This window comes from Zonotrichia albicollis, chromosome 33, assembly GCF_047830755.1.
Source record: "Zonotrichia albicollis isolate bZonAlb1 chromosome 33, bZonAlb1.hap1, whole genome shotgun sequence".
NCBI classification, from domain to species: Eukaryota; Metazoa; Chordata; class Aves; order Passeriformes; family Passerellidae; genus Zonotrichia; species Zonotrichia albicollis.
In genome coordinates, this window is record NC_133851.1 from 2,213,374 (window position 1) to 2,230,368 (window position 16,995).

At 57.6% G+C, this 16,995-nt stretch overlaps 1 protein-coding gene across 4 annotated transcripts in view; it reads left to right on the forward strand.

Moving 5' to 3' along the window:
• Nucleotides 1-12,934, forward strand: part of LRP1 (LDL receptor related protein 1) — a 136,274-nt gene extending 123,340 nt beyond the window's left edge. For all 4 annotated transcript variants that reach the window (XM_074530904.1, XM_074530906.1, XM_074530905.1 and 1 more), the window contains exons 75-89: nucleotides 323-442; nucleotides 1,142-1,413; nucleotides 2,472-2,650; nucleotides 3,512-3,618; nucleotides 3,812-3,928; nucleotides 4,020-4,196; nucleotides 4,775-4,915; nucleotides 5,475-5,648; nucleotides 6,813-6,974; nucleotides 7,409-7,583; nucleotides 8,420-8,524; nucleotides 8,701-8,765; nucleotides 10,147-10,234; nucleotides 10,325-10,469; nucleotides 11,808-12,934. In XM_074530904.1, the coding sequence (XP_074387005.1) occupies nucleotides 323-442; nucleotides 1,142-1,413; nucleotides 2,472-2,650; nucleotides 3,512-3,618; nucleotides 3,812-3,928; nucleotides 4,020-4,196; nucleotides 4,775-4,915; nucleotides 5,475-5,648; nucleotides 6,813-6,974; nucleotides 7,409-7,583; nucleotides 8,420-8,524; nucleotides 8,701-8,765; nucleotides 10,147-10,234; nucleotides 10,325-10,469; nucleotides 11,808-11,948 (2,168 nt within the window). In that variant the 3' untranslated portion in view covers nucleotides 11,949-12,934. The remainder of the gene's footprint in view (nucleotides 1-322; nucleotides 443-1,141; nucleotides 1,414-2,471; nucleotides 2,651-3,511; nucleotides 3,619-3,811; nucleotides 3,929-4,019; nucleotides 4,197-4,774; nucleotides 4,916-5,474; nucleotides 5,649-6,812; nucleotides 6,975-7,408; nucleotides 7,584-8,419; nucleotides 8,525-8,700; nucleotides 8,766-10,146; nucleotides 10,235-10,324; nucleotides 10,470-11,807) is intronic.
• Nucleotides 12,935-16,995: the final 4,061 nt, after the last annotated feature.

The window sequence follows — 16,995 nt, forward strand, 5'->3', positions numbered from 1 at the left end:
TGTGTCCAACACCACCATTTTGGGGATGAGGCCCACTGTGTCCAACACCACCATGTGTGGGGATGAGGCCCACTGTGTCCAGTCCCAGTCCACCTCCTACTGCACCTGCCGTAGAGGCTTCCAGAAGGTTCCAGACACGAATTTTTGCCAAGGTACTTCTTGCTGCTGCTGGAGAGGGGTCAGAGTCAGTTTGTGAGGTCTGGTTTTTACCATTGAGATGTGATTTCACAGCTGGGATGGGGTGGGGTGGCAAGGATGGTGTCCTTGGGGTCTGTGGGGGCAGTTTTTTGTTCTTCCCCTGATTCCACCTCCCCCTGCCCAGACATCAACGAGTGCCTGCGCTTTGGGACCTGCTCCCAGCTCTGCAACAACACCAAGGGCTCCCACGTCTGCAGCTGCGCCAAGAACTTCATGAAGACGGACAACATGTGCAAGGCAGAAGGTCAGGAGGGAACAGGGCCTCACGTGGGTTCTGTGTGTGCCCAGGAGCCCCCCAGAGCTCCTGTGGGAATCCTTTGCTCTTCCCTCCAATCCACTGAGTCCCACAGACCCCAGAGAGACTCCACAGAGACCTCACAGACTCACAGGGACCCCACAGAGACTCCACAGATCCCACTGAGTCCCAGAGATCCGACAGAGACCCCACAGACCCACGGGGACCCCACAGAAACCCCACAGACCCACGGGGACCCCACAGAGACCCCACAGATCCCATTGAATCCCAGAGACCCCACAGAGACCCCACAGACCCAGATGAAATGCAGCTCTGTCAATCCTCCTCCTCCTCTTCCTCTTCATGCTCCAAGCACCGATCCTCTACATCGCAGATGACAAGATCAGGAGATCACCACTCCTGGCTGAGCCCCTCTTCCCTGTCCAACCCATGCCAACCTCTACTTGTCCTCCTCCTCCTCGTCCCCCTCATCCTCCTCATCCTCGTCCCCCTCATCCTCCTCATCCTCGTCCTCCTCCTCCTCCACATCACAGATGACAACAAGATCAGGAGAACCCCACTCCTGGCTGAGCCCCTCTTCCCAGTCCAACCCATGCCAACCTCTCCTCTTCCTCTTGAGGCTCTGAGCACCAGATCCTCTCCATCCAACTCATGCCAACCTCTCCTGCTCCTCCTCTTCCTCTTCAGGCTCTGAGCACCAGATCCTCTACATCGCAGACGACAACAAGATCAGGAGCATGTACCCCTTCAACCCCAACTCCGCCTACGAGCCGGCCTTCCAGGGCGACGAGAACGTGCGCATCGACGCCATGGACATCTACGTCAAGGGCAACAAGATCTACTGGACCAACTGGCACACGGGCAGGATCTCCTACCGGGAGCTGCCCGCCTCCTCATCCGCCTCCACCGCCTCCAACCGCAACCGGCGCCAGATCGACGGCGGCGTCACCCACCTGAACGTGAGCGAGCTCTGCCGGGGCACGGAGGGATGGGCTGGTGGTTTCCTCTCTCCTCTCACTGTCCCCACTCTGCCCTATTGGAATTAAATACCAATAGAGCCAGATGGGACGTGCCTGGGCTCATCTGGCCCTTGCTGCTTGACCAAGGGCGGCAGCTGTGGTGGTTTCACCTCAGAGACACCTTTCACTGGCTGGATATTGCAGCAAAAGTGACGGTGCCACCTCAAAGGTGTCTTCCCTGACTCATCCATCCCCAGGATCGATCTGTCCCATGTTGGGCACCAAAATATTGGAATTGAATACCAATATAGCCGGATGGAACATGCCTGGGCTTGTCTGGCCCTTGCTGCTTGACCAAGGGTGGCAGCTGTGGTGGTTTCACCTCAGGGGTCTCTTCCTTGACTGATCCATCCCCAGCATTGAGCTGCCTCACACTGGGCGCCAAAATATTGGAATTAAATCCCAGTATAGCTGGATGGAACGTGCCTGGGCTTGTCTGGCCCTTGCTGCTTGACCAAGGGTGGCAGCTGTGGTGGTTTCACCTCAGAGACACCTTTGGCTGGCTGGATATTGCAGCTGGGTGCTTGGGGCATATCCAGGCTTGCAGGAGCTCAGGTTTACCTCTGGTGGAGAAGCTTTAAGGCAATGGTGAAGGAAAGGAGTCGGTTCTGATGGAGGGTTTGGATCCAGAGCTTTATTCTGGCCCACTCTGAATGCAGCACCAGCTCCAACAGAACTCCCTGAGCCCGTGGTTGCTGCTCCTTTTAACCCCGGGGAGAGGGGCAGGGAAGGGGTAGGGATCCCACCAAGCAGGTACAGGAGGGGAGGGACAAAGGGACAAATGACACCTGGATGGCCCAATGTCCCCCAGGGCTGAGAGGCATCTTTTGAACTTTGCCAATCACATGATAATGCCCTTTCTGGAATGCCAAGATTGACGGGACAGCACTCAGCAAGGGGCAAGGGAGGGGAAGGGAGAGGTTGTTGGCACACCTGGGGAAAGAACCAGCATGACTGAGACAGGCTGTTCCATCACACCGCAACACTGCCCCACACAGATCTCAGGGCTGAAGATGCCAAGGGGAATCGCCATCGATTGGGTGGCCGGGAACATCTACTGGACGGACTCGGGGCGGGACGTGATCGAGGTGGCGCAGATGAAGGGCGAGAACCGCAAGACGCTGATCTCGGGGATGATCGACGAGCCCCACGCCATCGTGGTGGATCCACTGAGGGGGTGAGGGACTTCCCATCCCTCACAGCGCTCCCCTCACCACCCATGTGCCACAGGGTCACTCTGTGTCTTCTCAAGTTGTCTGGTGACTCCAGGATACCATGGGGATGGTGTGGGAGGGTTTCTCCTCCCTGGTCATTGGGCTGTCCTGTTCCCCTGGGACTTCCCATCCCTCTGTCCTACCCTTACCACACTCCCTTCATTTCATCACCCATGTGTCCCAGTGTCACTCTCTCTGTCTTCTCAAGTTGCCTGGTGACTCCAGGATGCCGTGGGGATGGTATGGGAGGGTTTCTCCTCCCTGGTTCATTAGGCTGTCCTGTTCCTCTGGGATTGACCTGCCTGTGTCCATCCCTCATCACACTCCCTTCACCACAAACCCACCCATGGGTCACTCTCTGTGTCTTCTCGAGTTGCCCAGAGTTGCCTAGTGGCTCCAGGATGCCATGGGGATGATGTGGGAGGGTTTCTCCTCCCTGGTCAGTGGACTGTCCTGGGACTTCCCATCCCTCTGTCCTGCCCTCACCACACTCCCCTCATCACAGGCCCTCCCAGTGTCACTCTCTGTGTCTTCTCGAGTTGCCCCAGAGTTGCCTGGTGACTCCAGGTTGCCATGGGGATGGTGTGGGAGGGTTTCTCCTCCTTGGTCATTGGGCTGTCTGGAATTGACAACTGTGGATGGAAAGTTCCCCTGGGACTTCCCATCCCTCTGTCCATCCCTCACAGCACTCCCCTCAACACCCATGTGTCCCAGGATCACTCTCTGTGCCTTCTTCAGTTGCCTGATGACTCCAGGATGCTGTGGGGATGGTGTGGGAGGGTTTCTCCAATTCCCCTGGGATTGACCTGCCTGTGTCCTTACAGAACCATGTACTGGTCAGACTGGGGCAATCACCCCAAGATCGAGACAGCTGCCATGGATGGGACACTGCGGGAGACCCTGGTGCAGGACAACATCCAGTGGCCAACAGGTGAGGCTGACAGGTGACAGGAAGGGGGACAAAAGCCATGATGGGGACACGTTCAACCCATTTCTGTTGGGGAGGGTTGTTCTGAGGGCTCAGAGCCCCATGGCAGAAGGGTGTGGGGCAAGTGGGGGTGCTGCTCTGTGGGTCAGCTGCTCAGGAGGGGTTTGAGGGCTCACTGAGGGCTGTGTCCCCCCAGGTCTGGCTGTGGACTACCACAATGAGAGGCTGTACTGGGCTGATGCCAAGCTCTCCGTCATCGGCAGCATCCGCCTCAACGGCACCGACCCCGTGGTGGCCATCGACAACAAGAAGGGTAAGGGGTGTCCCATGGGGGTCCCTGGCCTCAGAACCCACCCCAAATCCCCAAATTCGTGTCTCCACATGTCTTCTGCTGGCTTCCCCAGGGCTGAGCCACCCGTTCAGCATCGACATCTTTGAGGACTACATCTACGGCGTCACCTACATCAACAACCGCATCTTCAAGATCCACAAATTTGGGCACAAGCCCGTCACCAACCTGACCTCCGGCCTCAACCACGCCACCGACGTGGTGCTCTACCACCAGTACAAGCAGCCAGAGGGTGGGTGAGGGCCTGGGACCCCCACCCTGCTCCTGGGGTGGTGGGGAGGCGCCAGGGGGTGATACCCGGTGTGAGGTGCCGGAGGGTGAGGGAGGTGTTGGCAGGGATTGGGAAGAGGAGACTCAGAGACCCCCAAGTTCTCACCCAAAGTGGGGGTGTCTGGGTGGGCAGAGCAGGGGGTTGCTGAGGTGGGTTTGGGGAGTCCAGCTGGCCAGGTGGTGACCTCAGGACATGGATGGGGCAGCACAAAGCTGTGGAGAGGAATGTCCTAGAGGAGCAAGAAGAACTGTGGGTCACCACACTGTCACCACCTTGCTGTCCTCACCATCTGTGCCATCTCCTCCTGCATTTAGTCTGAGGGAACTCAGACCCCCAAATTCCTGCCCAAAGTGGGGGTGTCTGGGTGGGCAGAGCAGGGGGTTGCTGAGGTGGGTTTGGGGAGTCCAACTGGCCAGGTGGTGACCTCAGAGCCTGGATGGGGCAGCACAGAGCTGTGGAGAGGAATGTCCTAGAGGAGCAAGAGGGGCTATGGGTCACCACCTTGCTGTCCTCACCATCTGTGCCCTCTCCCCCTGCAGTGACCAACCCTTGTGACCGTAAGAAGTGCGAGTGGCTCTGCCTGCTCAGCCCCAGTGGCCCCGTGTGCACCTGCCCCAATGGCAAACGCCTGGACAATGGCACCTGTGTGGTTGTCCCCTCGCCCACCGTGTCCCCTGTAGGTAGGTGACTCCAGAGAAGGTGAGGATGAGGATGAGGAGGGAGGTTGGGTCCTGCCAGCGCAGCCCTGCTCACTTCCATCCCCTCTGTGCCTCTGTGCCTCTATATTTAATCTATATTTATATTTATATGTATATGTATATTTATTTATATATATCTACATCTATATGTAGTATTTATATTTATATTCATATTTATATTTATATTTTATATTTTATATTTATATTTATTTATGTATCTTTATAGCTAAATATCTATATCTATATCTATATATCTTATTTATATGCATATTTGTATTTATATCTATATATCTATATCTATATTTTTATATAAATATAAATATAAATATAAATATATATCTTATTTTTATTTTTATTTTTATTTTTATTATTTTTATTTTTATTTTTATTTTTGCACCAGCTTAAATACACTACTTAAGAGAATTAATACACCATCACTTTCTAACACAACACATATAACACTCACCTGAATATTCACCAAAAACCAAGCATAAAACACACATTTTTTAGATTTTTCACATTTTTCACCCCTCCCTGGCAGTGCCCACCACCGACACGTGTGACCTGGAGTGCCTGAACGGTGGCAGCTGCTTCCTGAACGCCCGCAAGCAGGCAAAGTGTCGATGCCAACCCCACTACAGCGGGGACAGGTGCCAGATCAACCAGTGCTCAGGCTTCTGCCAGAACGGGGGCACCTGCGCTGCCTCCCCCTCAGGTGAGCCAGGGGGTCACGGATGGACAGACACACAGACAGACAGGTGGGGTGTTGGGGGAGATGAAACAGGAAAGCCTTATAAATATGATTGTCTGGAAAAAGATTGTGAGAGTATGGAAATTATAAGCGAGATTGAAATGAAAGCAAGTTTAGGTGAGCCAGGGGGGATCACAGACAGACAGACACACGGACAGACACACAGACAGACAGGTGGAGTGTCGGGGAAGATGGAACAGGAAAGCCTTGTAAATATGATTGAGTTTGAGAATATGGAAACTATAAGCGAGATGGAAATGAAAGCAAGTTTAGGTGAACCAGGGGGGATCACAGATGGACAGACACACAGACAGTCAGGGAAGATGAAACAGGAAAGCCTTGTGAATATGATTGTCTGGCAAAAGATTTTGAGAATATGGAAAATATAAGTGAGATTGAAGTGAAAGCAAGTGTAGGTGAGCCAAGGGGGATCACAGACAGACAGACACAGAGACAGACACACAGACAGACAGGTGAAGTGTTGGGGAAGATGAAACAGGAAAGCCTTGCAAATATGATTGCCTGGCAAAAGATTTTGAGAATATGGAAAATATAAGCAAGATTGAAATGAAAGCAAGTTTATACTTGCTTGGCAGAAGGGGCCCAAAGAGGAGTTTTTAGGGTTTAAAATGTAACACAGTGTGGTGATGTAGTGATTCTTATAGGCTGTATGTAAATGCTATAGGCTTTGTATTTTGGACTAGATTGGTTAGTGAGAATCAGAATATTCAACACAGAAAAGAAGATTTATTGTATTGGAATGGGAACCTCGCTCTCTTACACTCTCACCCTCTCATCCTCTCTACCCATCTTCTCTCTCAGTCCTGCTCCGAGCTGTCCCTGGCAGCTCCCAGCAGCTCCCTGCACTTGGCCCTTTGCAATAAACCCCAAATTCCACAACAAAAAGATTTTTAACGGGAACATCACTCTCTCATCCTCTTTACCTCTCTCTTTACCTCCCTCTCCCTCTTTGAGCCAGTTCTGAGCTGTGCCTGGCAGCTCCCAGCAGGTCCCTGCCCTTGGCCCTTTGCGATAAACCCCAAATTCCCCACCCTGGCTTCAGAGATCTCTCGTGTCCGTCTGTCCTGACCCTCCTACAGAAGGATCTAACATGTTGTTTCTCCCCAGGAATGCCGACGTGCCGCTGCCCCACGGGTTTCACGGGCCCCAGGTGTAACCAGCAGGTGTGCTCGGGTTACTGCCAGCACAACGGCAGCTGCAGCGTCAACCAGGGCAACCAGCCCAGCTGCCGCTGCCCGCCCTCCTTCATCGGGGACCGCTGCCAGTACCGTGAGTGGCACTGCTGGGACACGGCTGGGACAGCGGGGGGGACGTCAGGGGGGTGGGTGGCACTCATTTGGCGGTGTCTGGGGACAATTTGGGTGTTAAAAGGGTGGGTGTCCCTCATTTGGGAATGTCTGGGAGCATCAGTGTGGGATGAGAAGGATGGGTGTCCCTCACCTGGAGATGCCTGGGGTCAGACCTCTGGGGACAATGCCAGATTGTTGAGCTGCCAACCCTCTTTTGTGTTTTTCCCACCCTCTATGTCCTCTCTGGTGACAACATCAAGGATTGTGGTCCCATCTCCCCCTCATTTGTGGCAATCCCTGAGAGCAGCCCCCATGGGATTGGATTTCCAGCTCCCCCTCTTTGCTGGGATGCTCTGTGGGGTTGGGGGGCTCCTCTGGAAGTGCTGCCCACCCTGACCCCCTTGTCCCCCCTAGGACAATGCTTTGATTACTGCGAGAACGACGGCGTGTGCCAGATGACAGCCAGCGGTGCCAAGCAGTGCCGCTGCCCCCCTCAGTTCGAGGGTGCCCAGTGCCAGGAGAACAAGTGCTCCCGCTGCCAGGAGGGCAAGTGCAGCATCAACAAGCAGAGTGGAGAGGTTTCCTGCATGTAGGTGTTGGGAATGTGGGGCCTGGAGGGGGGGAAATGGGGTGGTGGGCACAGGGAAAAGCAGAAAAACCTTGGTAGGGATGGCCAGAGCTGGGTGGGTAACTCAGGGTGGATAAATCTGCGAGGATGAGGAGGAGGTGGATGTGTCTCAGTGTGTCCCCCAGAGCCCATTCTGGTGTCCCAGGGGTGGGATGAGCCCAGAGCTGAGTCCTGAGGGGCTGAGGGGGCACAGAACATCCCAAGGATGGCACAGAACATCCCAGGGATGGCACAGAACACCCAGGGATGGCACAGAATACCCCAGGGATGGCACAGAACACCCAGAGGAGGGCACAGAACACCCAGGGATGGCACAGAACACCCAGGGATGGCACAGAATACCCAGGGATGGCACACAACACCCCAGGGATGGCACAGAACACGCCAGGGATGGCACAGAACACCCAGAGGAGGGCACAGAACATGCCAGGGATGGCACAAAACACCCCAGGGATGGCACAGAACACCCAGGGATGGCACAGAACACCCAGAGGAGGGCACAGAACACTCGGGCATGGCACAGAACACCCCAGGGATGGCACAGAACACCCCAGGGATGGCACAGAACACCCAGGGATGGCACAGAACACCCAGAGGAGGGCACAGAACACTCGGGCATGGCACAGAACACCCCAGGGATGGCACAGAACACCCCAGGGATGGCACAAAACACCCCAGGGATGGCACAGAACACCCAGAGGAGGGCACAGGACACTCGGGCATGGCACAGAACACCCCAAGGGGGGTACAGGGCATCTGGGGGTACCCATGGCACTGACCCCCTGTTGCCCCCCCAGCTGCCCCGATGGCAAGATCGCCCCGAGCTGCCTGACCTGTGACAATTTCTGCCTGCACGGCGGCACCTGCTCCATCAGCGACAAGAGCCAGCTGCCAGAGTGCCAGTAAGAGACGAGGGGGAGCTTTGAGGGGGGCTCAGAGGGGCTGTGTGTCCCTCCGGACGTCACTGACACCCCCCGATGTGTGTCCCCGCCCCGGCCCCACCCCAGCTGTCCCTCCCTCCCGCCCTGCATGGCCCTGCCCCGCTAACCCCGCTGCTCTCCCTGCTGCTCTCCCCCAGGTGCCCGGCGGGCAGGACGGGCCCGCGCTGCGAGGAGATGGTGCTGGGCGAGCAGCAGAGCGGCCGTGAGTGGGGGGCAATGGGGGGCACCCCCTTTCATGCCACACAGCACTGAGGGGTGTTAATGGGGGATAGGTTAAGTGGGGGGCAATCGGGGGCACCTCCCTTCCATGCTATGCCACACACAGGGTGTTAATGGGGGACAGGTTAAGTGGGGGGCAATGGGGGGCACCCCCCTTCTATGCCACACACAGGGGGTTAATGGGGGATAAGTTAAGTGGGGGCAATGGGGGACACCCCCTTTCCATGCTGTGCCACACACAGGGGTTTAATGGGGGATAGGTTAAGTGGGGGGCAATGGGGGGCACCCCCTTTCCATGCTGTGCCACACACAGGGGTTTAATGGGGGATAGGTTAAGTGGGGGGCAATGGGGGACACCCCCTTTCATGCCACACAGCACTTAGGGGGGTTAATGGGGGATAAGTTAAGTGGGGGCAATGGGGGACACCCCCTTTCCATGCTGTGCCACACACAGGGGTTTAATGGGGGACAGGTTAAGTGGGGGGCAATGGGGGACACCCCCCTTCCATGCTGTGCCACACACAGGGGGGTTAATGGGGGACAGGTTAAGTGGGGGGCAATGGGGGACACCCCCTTTCATGCCACACACAGGGGGTTAATGGGGGATAGGTTAAGTGGGGGGCAATGGGGGGCACCCCATTCCATGCTATGCCACACACAGGGGGGTTTTTGGGCTGGTTTTTGGGGGGCAGTTTGTTGATGGGCAGGTTAATTTGGGGGCAGTGTGTGACCTCCCCCCCCGTTCCATCCCACACCACACACAGGCGGTTTTTTGGGCACGTTTTTGGGGGGCAGGTTAAGTGGGGGACAGTGTGCGACCCCCCTTTCACACCACACTGAGGGGTTTTTTTTTGGGGAGCAGGTTAATTTGGGGGCAGTGTGTGACCCCCCCTTCCATCCCACATCACACCCAGGTGGTTTAATGGGGGTCAGATTAATTGGGGGTGACCCCCAATGAATGAGAGTGGGTGACCCCCCTTCCATGCCACAGCACACTGAGGGGGTTTCTTGGGCAGTTTTTTGGGGGACAGGTTAATTTGGGGTCGGTGGGTAACCCCTGTTTCCATCCCATACCACACCCATAGGTTTTTTGGGGCATAGATTAATTTGGGGGCATTGTGTGACCCCCTTTCACCCCACACCACACCCATGGGTTTGTTGGGCACTTTTTTGGGGCATAGATTAATTTGGGGGCACTGTGTGACCCCCTTTCACCCCACACCACACCCATGGGTGTATTGCTGATCCCTGTTTACCCCTGAGCACCTCCTGCCCCCCATCCTGTGGTGAAAGGGGGGACAGTCCCACCCCAAACTGCCCCCCGTGTCCCCAGGCTCTGACTGTCCCGTGCCTTCCTCCCTCAGGAACCGCCTCCATCGTCATCCCCATCCTCCTGCTCCTCATCCTCCTCACCGTGGTGGCTTTCGTGTGGTACAAATGGAGAATTAAAGGGTGAGTGATGCCATGGACAGGGACAGGAGCTCCCCGAGGGTTTGGGGACACTCCGGGGGTGTCACTGACCCTGTGCTCCCTCCCCATCAGTGCCAAGGGCTTCCAGCACCAGAGGATGACCAACGGTGCCATGAACGTGGAGATTGGGAACCCCACGTACAAAATGTACGAGGGGGAGCCCGACGACGACGTGGGGGAGCTGCTGGATGCTGACTTTGCCCTGGACCCCGACAAGGTGAGGGGGGCTGGGGGGTCTGCAGGGTCCTGCCCAAAGTGCTGGGGTGGGGCTTTGAAGGGTCACAAAGTCTTTGGGAACGCTGAAGGATCTCAAAGGTTTTGGGATCTCTGAGAGGTTGCAAAGGCTTTGAGGGATCACAAAGGTTTTGGGGCTGAGGGGCTCTGAGGGGTCTCAAAGGTTTTGGGGTCTCTGAGGGGTTTCAAAGGTTTTGGGGTCTCTGAGGGATCTCAGATTTTGGGGCTGGTGGGCTCTGAGGGGTCTGGAAGCTTTTGGGGTTGGAGGGGATTCTGAAGCTTCACAAAAGCTTTGGGTTGGGGGCTCTGAGGGGTCTCAAAGGTTTTGGGGTTGGGGAGCTGTGAAGGGTCACAAAGTTTTTGGGTTGGGGGATCAGAGGGGTCTCAGATTTTGGGGCTGGGGGGCTCTGAGGATTCTGAAAGGTTTTGGGGTCTCTGAGGGGTCACAAAGGTTTTGGGACTGGGGGTCTCTGAGGGATCTCAAAGGTGGGGGGCTCTGAGGGGTCTCAAAGGTTTTGGGGCTGATGTCTCTGAGGGTCTCAACTGGGAGTTCTGAGGGGTTGCAGAGGCTGTGAGGGATCACAAAGGTTTTGGGTTGGGGGCTCTGAGTGATCTCAAAGGTTTTGGGGTCTCTGAGGGATCTCAGATTTTGGGGCTGGGGAGCTCTGAGAGGCCACAAAGGTTTTGCATTGCGGGCTCTGAATGATCACAAAGTTTTTGGGGCTGGGGGGCTCTGAGGGGTCACAAAGGCTTTGGAGTTTATGGGTTCTGAGGGATCTGAAAGGTTTTGGGCTTGGAGCTCTGAGAGGTCTCAAAGGTTTTGGGGCTGATGGGTCTCTGAGGGTCTCAACTGGGAGGTCTGAGGGGTTGTAGAGGCTGTGAGGGATCACAAAGTTTTGGATTGGGGGCTCTGAGTGATCTCAAAGGTTTTGGGGTCTCTGAGGGGTTTCAGATTTTAAGGCTGGGGTCTCTGAGGGGCTACAAAGGCTTTGGGACTGAGGGACTCAGGGATCTCAGATTTTGGGGCTGGGAGACTCTGAGGGATCACAAAGGTGTTGGGCTGGGGGCTCTGAGGGGTCTCAGATTTGGGTCTCAGATTTTGGACTGGGGGCTCTGAGGGGCCACAAATGTTTTGGGGATTGGGGCTCAGGCAGAGCCAGCAGAGCTGCCCCATGTCCCTTGAGTAGCTCCCATCTATGGGGGGCTCTCACCGAGTGACCCCAGGGTGGGCAACACCCCTGAGCACAGCATTTCTGAGCAGGGGGGGGATATCTGGATGTCCTCACCCCCTCCCACCTTCCTTTCCCCCCTTTTTTTGCAGCCCACCAACTTCACCAACCCCGTGTACGCCACGCTCTACATGGGCGCCCACAACAGCCGCAACTCCCTGGCCAGCACGGACGAGAAACGGGAGCTGCTGGCCCGGGGGGGGGACGACGACCTGGCAGACCCCCTGGCATAGATGGGGGGGCACGAGGGGGCCGGGGGGGGGGCCACGAGCCGCTGTATAAATGTACAAATGAAGGATTATTACTTTTCTATGTGAGCAGTATTATTACCTGTATATTTCCCCCCTCTCCCCCACCCCTGGTTTCAGGCCAGACCCGGCTTTTGGTTTTTTTTTTTGGGTTTTTTTTTTTTTTTTGGTTTATTTGAAATTTCTTTACATTTGGTTTATTTGAAATCTCTTGACATTCCCCTTTTCCCCCTCTCCCCATTTGTCCCCTCCTCAAACACATCGGGGCTGGGGGTTGGGGGGACACTTGGGGGTCATTGCTGGGGAGGGGGCACAGCTTGGGGGGAGGCACAGGAGGGTCCCACATGCTCCCAAACCCCCCCTAAGTGCAGAGCTCCCCTCCCCAGGGACCCCCATTTGATTCCCCCACCTCAATTTGCTGCTCCCTTGTCCTGCAGCTCCTCCCCAGCCCCTCATTCTCCTCCCTCCCATTTTTCACCCCATTTTCCCCCTCCATCCCCTCTTTTCTCCCCATTTTCCTTCCGCCCTCCCCAATTTTCCCCTTCTTCCCCTTTTCCTTCCCCAATTTTCCAATTTTCCCCTCCCTCCTCTCTTTTCCTTCCCCCTCCCCAATTTTCCAATTTTCCCTTTTTTTCCTTCCTCCCTCCTTTCCTAATTTTCCCCTCCCTCCCCTCTTTTCCTTCCCCCCTCCCCAGTTTTCCAATTTTCCCTTCTTTTCCTTCCCCAATTTTCCAATTTTCCTTCCCCCCCTCCCTCCCCAATTTTCCCAATTTCTCCTCCCTCTCTCTGCCTCCCTTTCCCCCATTCCCTCCCCGACTGTTACAGGGGTCAGGATGAAGCCCCCAGCCCCACTGAGCTGTGGGATGGGGGGGGTCCCCAACCCCTCACCCCCCTCCTCTCCTGCTCTCCAACATGCACATTTTTTAACAGAAAAAATAATAAAAAACCCCAAAAAATGCACAAAAAAAAAATCCCCGGAAATGACCTAGCTTTTATAGTAGAAATAAAGAAATAAACGCATGTGGGGGGGCGGGGGGGGGGGACACCCCATCCTTTTATTGGGGGAAATGTTTTAATAATTTTTGCTGGATTACTTTACAACTAAACAAAACAGATATTGTTATAAATAAAATTTTTAAAAAGTGAAGTGCGGGTTGATGGTTGGAGAGGGGGTGGGAGGGTGGAGGAGGAAGTTTTGGGGATGGGGAATGGGGAACTGGGGATGGGGAGAGGGGAAAGGGGATTTGAGAGAAGGGAATGGGGAATGGGGAACGGGATGGGAGAAGGGAATGGGGAATGGGGAAGGGAGAATGGGGAATGGGGAAATGGGGATCGGGAGTGGGGAAATGGGGGAATGGGGAGAGGGGAATGGGGAACAGGAATGGGGAATGGGGAGAGGGGAATGGGGAACAGGGAAGGGAAATGGGGAACTGGGAATGGGGGATGGGGAGCTGGGAATGGGAAATGGGAACGGGGAACCGGCGGCGCGCGCGGTCCCGGGAGCCGCCACCAGGTGGCGACACCGCCATCGAGAACGGACTGGGGGGGGCAGCGCGCGCGTCCCGGTGTCCCCCCCAGTGTGACCCCCCCCCCCATGTCCCCCCATGTGTTCCCTTCCGTGTCACCCTCTGTACGCCCCCATGGATTCCCCCCCATAAGTCCACCCTGAGCATCCCCCATGTCCACCCAGTGTGACCCCATGTCCCCCATTGTCCCTCACGTCCCCTGAGTGTCCCCTGTGTCCCCCTCACTGTATCCCTCATGTCCCCTGAGCATCCCCCATGTCCCCTCTGTGTCCCCCATGTCCCCTGTCTCCCACGTCCCCCCTCTGTGCCCCCAATGTCCCCCATTGTCCTCCGTATCCCTGAGTATCCCCCATGTCCCCCATTGTGTCCCCCGTGTCCCCTCAGTGTCCCCCATGTCTCCACTGTCCCCCACGTCCCCCCTCTGTGTCCTCCATGTCCCCATTGTCTCCCACGCCCCCTGAGCATCCTCAATGTCCCCTGAGTGTCCCCCCATGTCCCTCTATTGCGTCTCCCATGTCCCTTCTCTGTGTCCCCCATGTCCCCTGAGCATCCCCCATGTCCACCCAGTGTCCCCCATGTCCCCATTGTGTCCCCTCTCTGTATCCCCCATGCCCCCATTGTCCTCCATGTCCCCCCATTGTGTCCCCCATGTCCCCCCCATTGTCCCCCATTGTGTCTCCCATGTCCCCAGAGTATCCCCCCATTGTCCCCCATGTCCCCCCATTTTCCCCTCCCCTGTGCCCCCGATACCTGGGGGTGCCCCCGGCACCCTCCCGCCCTGCCACAACCACAGGGGCGACCAGAACAGCACCAAGTGAGTGGGGGGGCTCACTTGGGACCCCCCCTTTACCCCCAGGGACCGGGGGGCTGGTACCCACCCATGGGGGGGGGGGGGGGCTCATCCTGCAGGATTGGGGGGCTCAGGGCATCTCCAGCACCATCCCCACGTTCCAGGCGCTGTGAGGGACCCCCATGGCCACGGCAGCTCCTGGTGCCCCCCGGGGGTCTCTCCTCGCCCCCTCCCCATCATCATCATCATCACCATCATCATCCTCCTCACCCCCCGGCCCCCCGCAGCCGCCGCCTTTGAGCCCCCCCAGCCCCGCTCCGGGTGCCGCCGGCCTCAGATCTATTTCAATCGCGGCTCTTTGTTCATTTATCGGCCCTTAAATCTCCTCCCGAGGTTTTTCCTCCCTTTCCCCTCTCCCCCCCCACACCCCCCCATCCTTCACCAAATCCTTTTTATCTTTTCCCTTCGATATTTTCTATTTTTCACCCTTTTTCCTCATTCATCCCCCCCCCCTCGCCTGTTTCTGCCCCTCCTGTGGGATGTTAAAGTGGGGAGGGGGCTCTAGAAGAGCCCGGGGTGGGTGAAAACATCGGGGGGCATCGGGGCCCCCATGAGGGGGAGTTTTCCTGGTGATTTGGGGGTGTCCCGAGGGGTTTGGGTACCCCCAAAGCCCCTCCAGGCTTTGATCACCCCAACCTTGGGCACGGGTGGGATTGGAGGGGATGGGAGGGGGCACAGAGACCCCTGAAATGCGGGAATTTGGGGGTCAGGGAGGATCAGGGGTCGCTCCTCTGACCCCCACGTGCCCAGGACCCCCATGAGGGGAGTTTGGGGGGGTCCCGAGGGGTTTGGGTACCCCCGGAGCCCCTCCAGGCTTTGGTCACCCCAACCTTGGGCATGGGTGGGATTGTAGGGGATGGGGGGGGGATGCAGAGACCCCTGAAATGCGGGAATTGGGGGGTACAGGGCGGGAATTGGGGGGTACAGGGCGGGAATTGGGGCTCAGGGAGGATCGGGAGCTCTGGGGTCTCACACCCACCGAGGCAGCAGCAGCAGGAATGGGAGTCTTAGAGGGGTTCCCCCTCAATTGGGGGTCCCTCCTCTGACCCCCACCTACCCAGGACCCCCATGAGGGTGCTCCGGGGCTGGTTGGGACCCCCGTGATGGCAGCGGCAGCTCCGGACCCCGCGCTCCTCGTGGTTCTCCTCTCTCTCTCTCCCCCGGCTCCTTCTCCCTCATTCCTCACCCTCTCCTTTCCCTTTTCCCCGTTTTTCCTTTTATAATTCCATCTCCGCGCGTCCACGCCGTTCTACAGTGCCCCCCACCACCCCCGAGTGCCCCCAGACCCCACAAATGTCCCCAAACCCCCCGAATGTCCCCAAACCCCCCGAGTGTCCCCAGCCCCGCCGATCCCCGCCGATCCCCGCGATAATCACAGCGATAACAGCAATTAACGATCAATTAACCATCAATTAATGGCGGGGGGGGGCCAAAACCCCTCTTGGGGGGGGGTGAGGACCCCTGGGACCCCTCGGAGCCGGGGCAGGAGCACACGCGTGTCCGTGTGCGTACGCGTGTCCGTGTGCACACGCGTGTCCATGTGCACACACGTGTCCGTGCAGGTGACGCGGGTGGGGGGTGCAGAATAAGCGACCCCCCCTCCCCGGGGTGTGGCGGGGTCTGGGGGGGTCCCCAGGGTGTCCCCGTCCCTTCCTGAGCAAGTTTAGGGGGGGGTCAAGAACCGCCGGTGTCCCCAGAGGGGTTTGGGGTCTCCGGGAAATGGGGCGGGGGTCGCAGCACCGGGAGGGTCCCGGGGGAGCATTTGGGGGAACAGAACGGGGGGGGCACCCCGAGGTGCAGGATCGGGGGGCAGGATGGGGTCCCGAGGATGCGGGAGAGAGGGGCAGGAGCGGGGGGTCCTGGGGGTCTCTGGGAAAGGGGGGCAGGATCGGGGGCACCCCAAAGTGATGGAGAAAAGGAGGGGGGGCAAAACTGGGGGTGCAGGGGGGGGAAACTGGGGGGGGCAGAACCGGCGACACCCCGAGGTGATGGAGAATGGGGGGGAGGGAATCAGGGGTACCCCAAAGTGATGAAGAAAACTGGAGGGGGATCAAAGGCACCCCGAGGTGATGGAGAAAAGGGGGAGCAGGACCGGGGGCACCCCAAAGTGATGGAGAACAAAGGGGGGCACAGATGGGGGTACCCCGAGGTGATGGAGAAAGGAGGGGGGGAGGGAAACCAGGGGCACCCCGGGATGCTGAAGGAGGCGGGGGAGGGGGGGCAGGACCCGGGACACCCCAAAATGATGGAAAAGAGGAGGGGGCAAAACTGGGGGTGCCGGGGAGAAATTGGGGAGAGCAGAACCGGAGAAAGCGGGGGGGGGGGGGTGGGGGGCAGGACCAGGAGCACCCCGAGGTGATGAAGAAAAAGGGGGGACCAGGGGTACCCCAAGGTGATGGAGAAGAGCTGCGGGTGGACCAGGTGATGGAAAAGTGATGGAAAACAGGGGGGACCAGGAGCACCCCGAGGTGATGAAGAAGAGGGTGGGGGTCGCACCAGGGGAACCCCAAAATGCGGGGGGGTGTCGTGAGCACCCCGAGCTCTCCCCTCGCCCTCTCCCCGCTCGGCGCCGGAGCCTCCGCTGCTCACGGGGCCGGTTCGGGGTCCCGGAGCCGCCCCCCCCCCCGGTTCCCCCCCCGTCCCCGCCGCCGGTCGG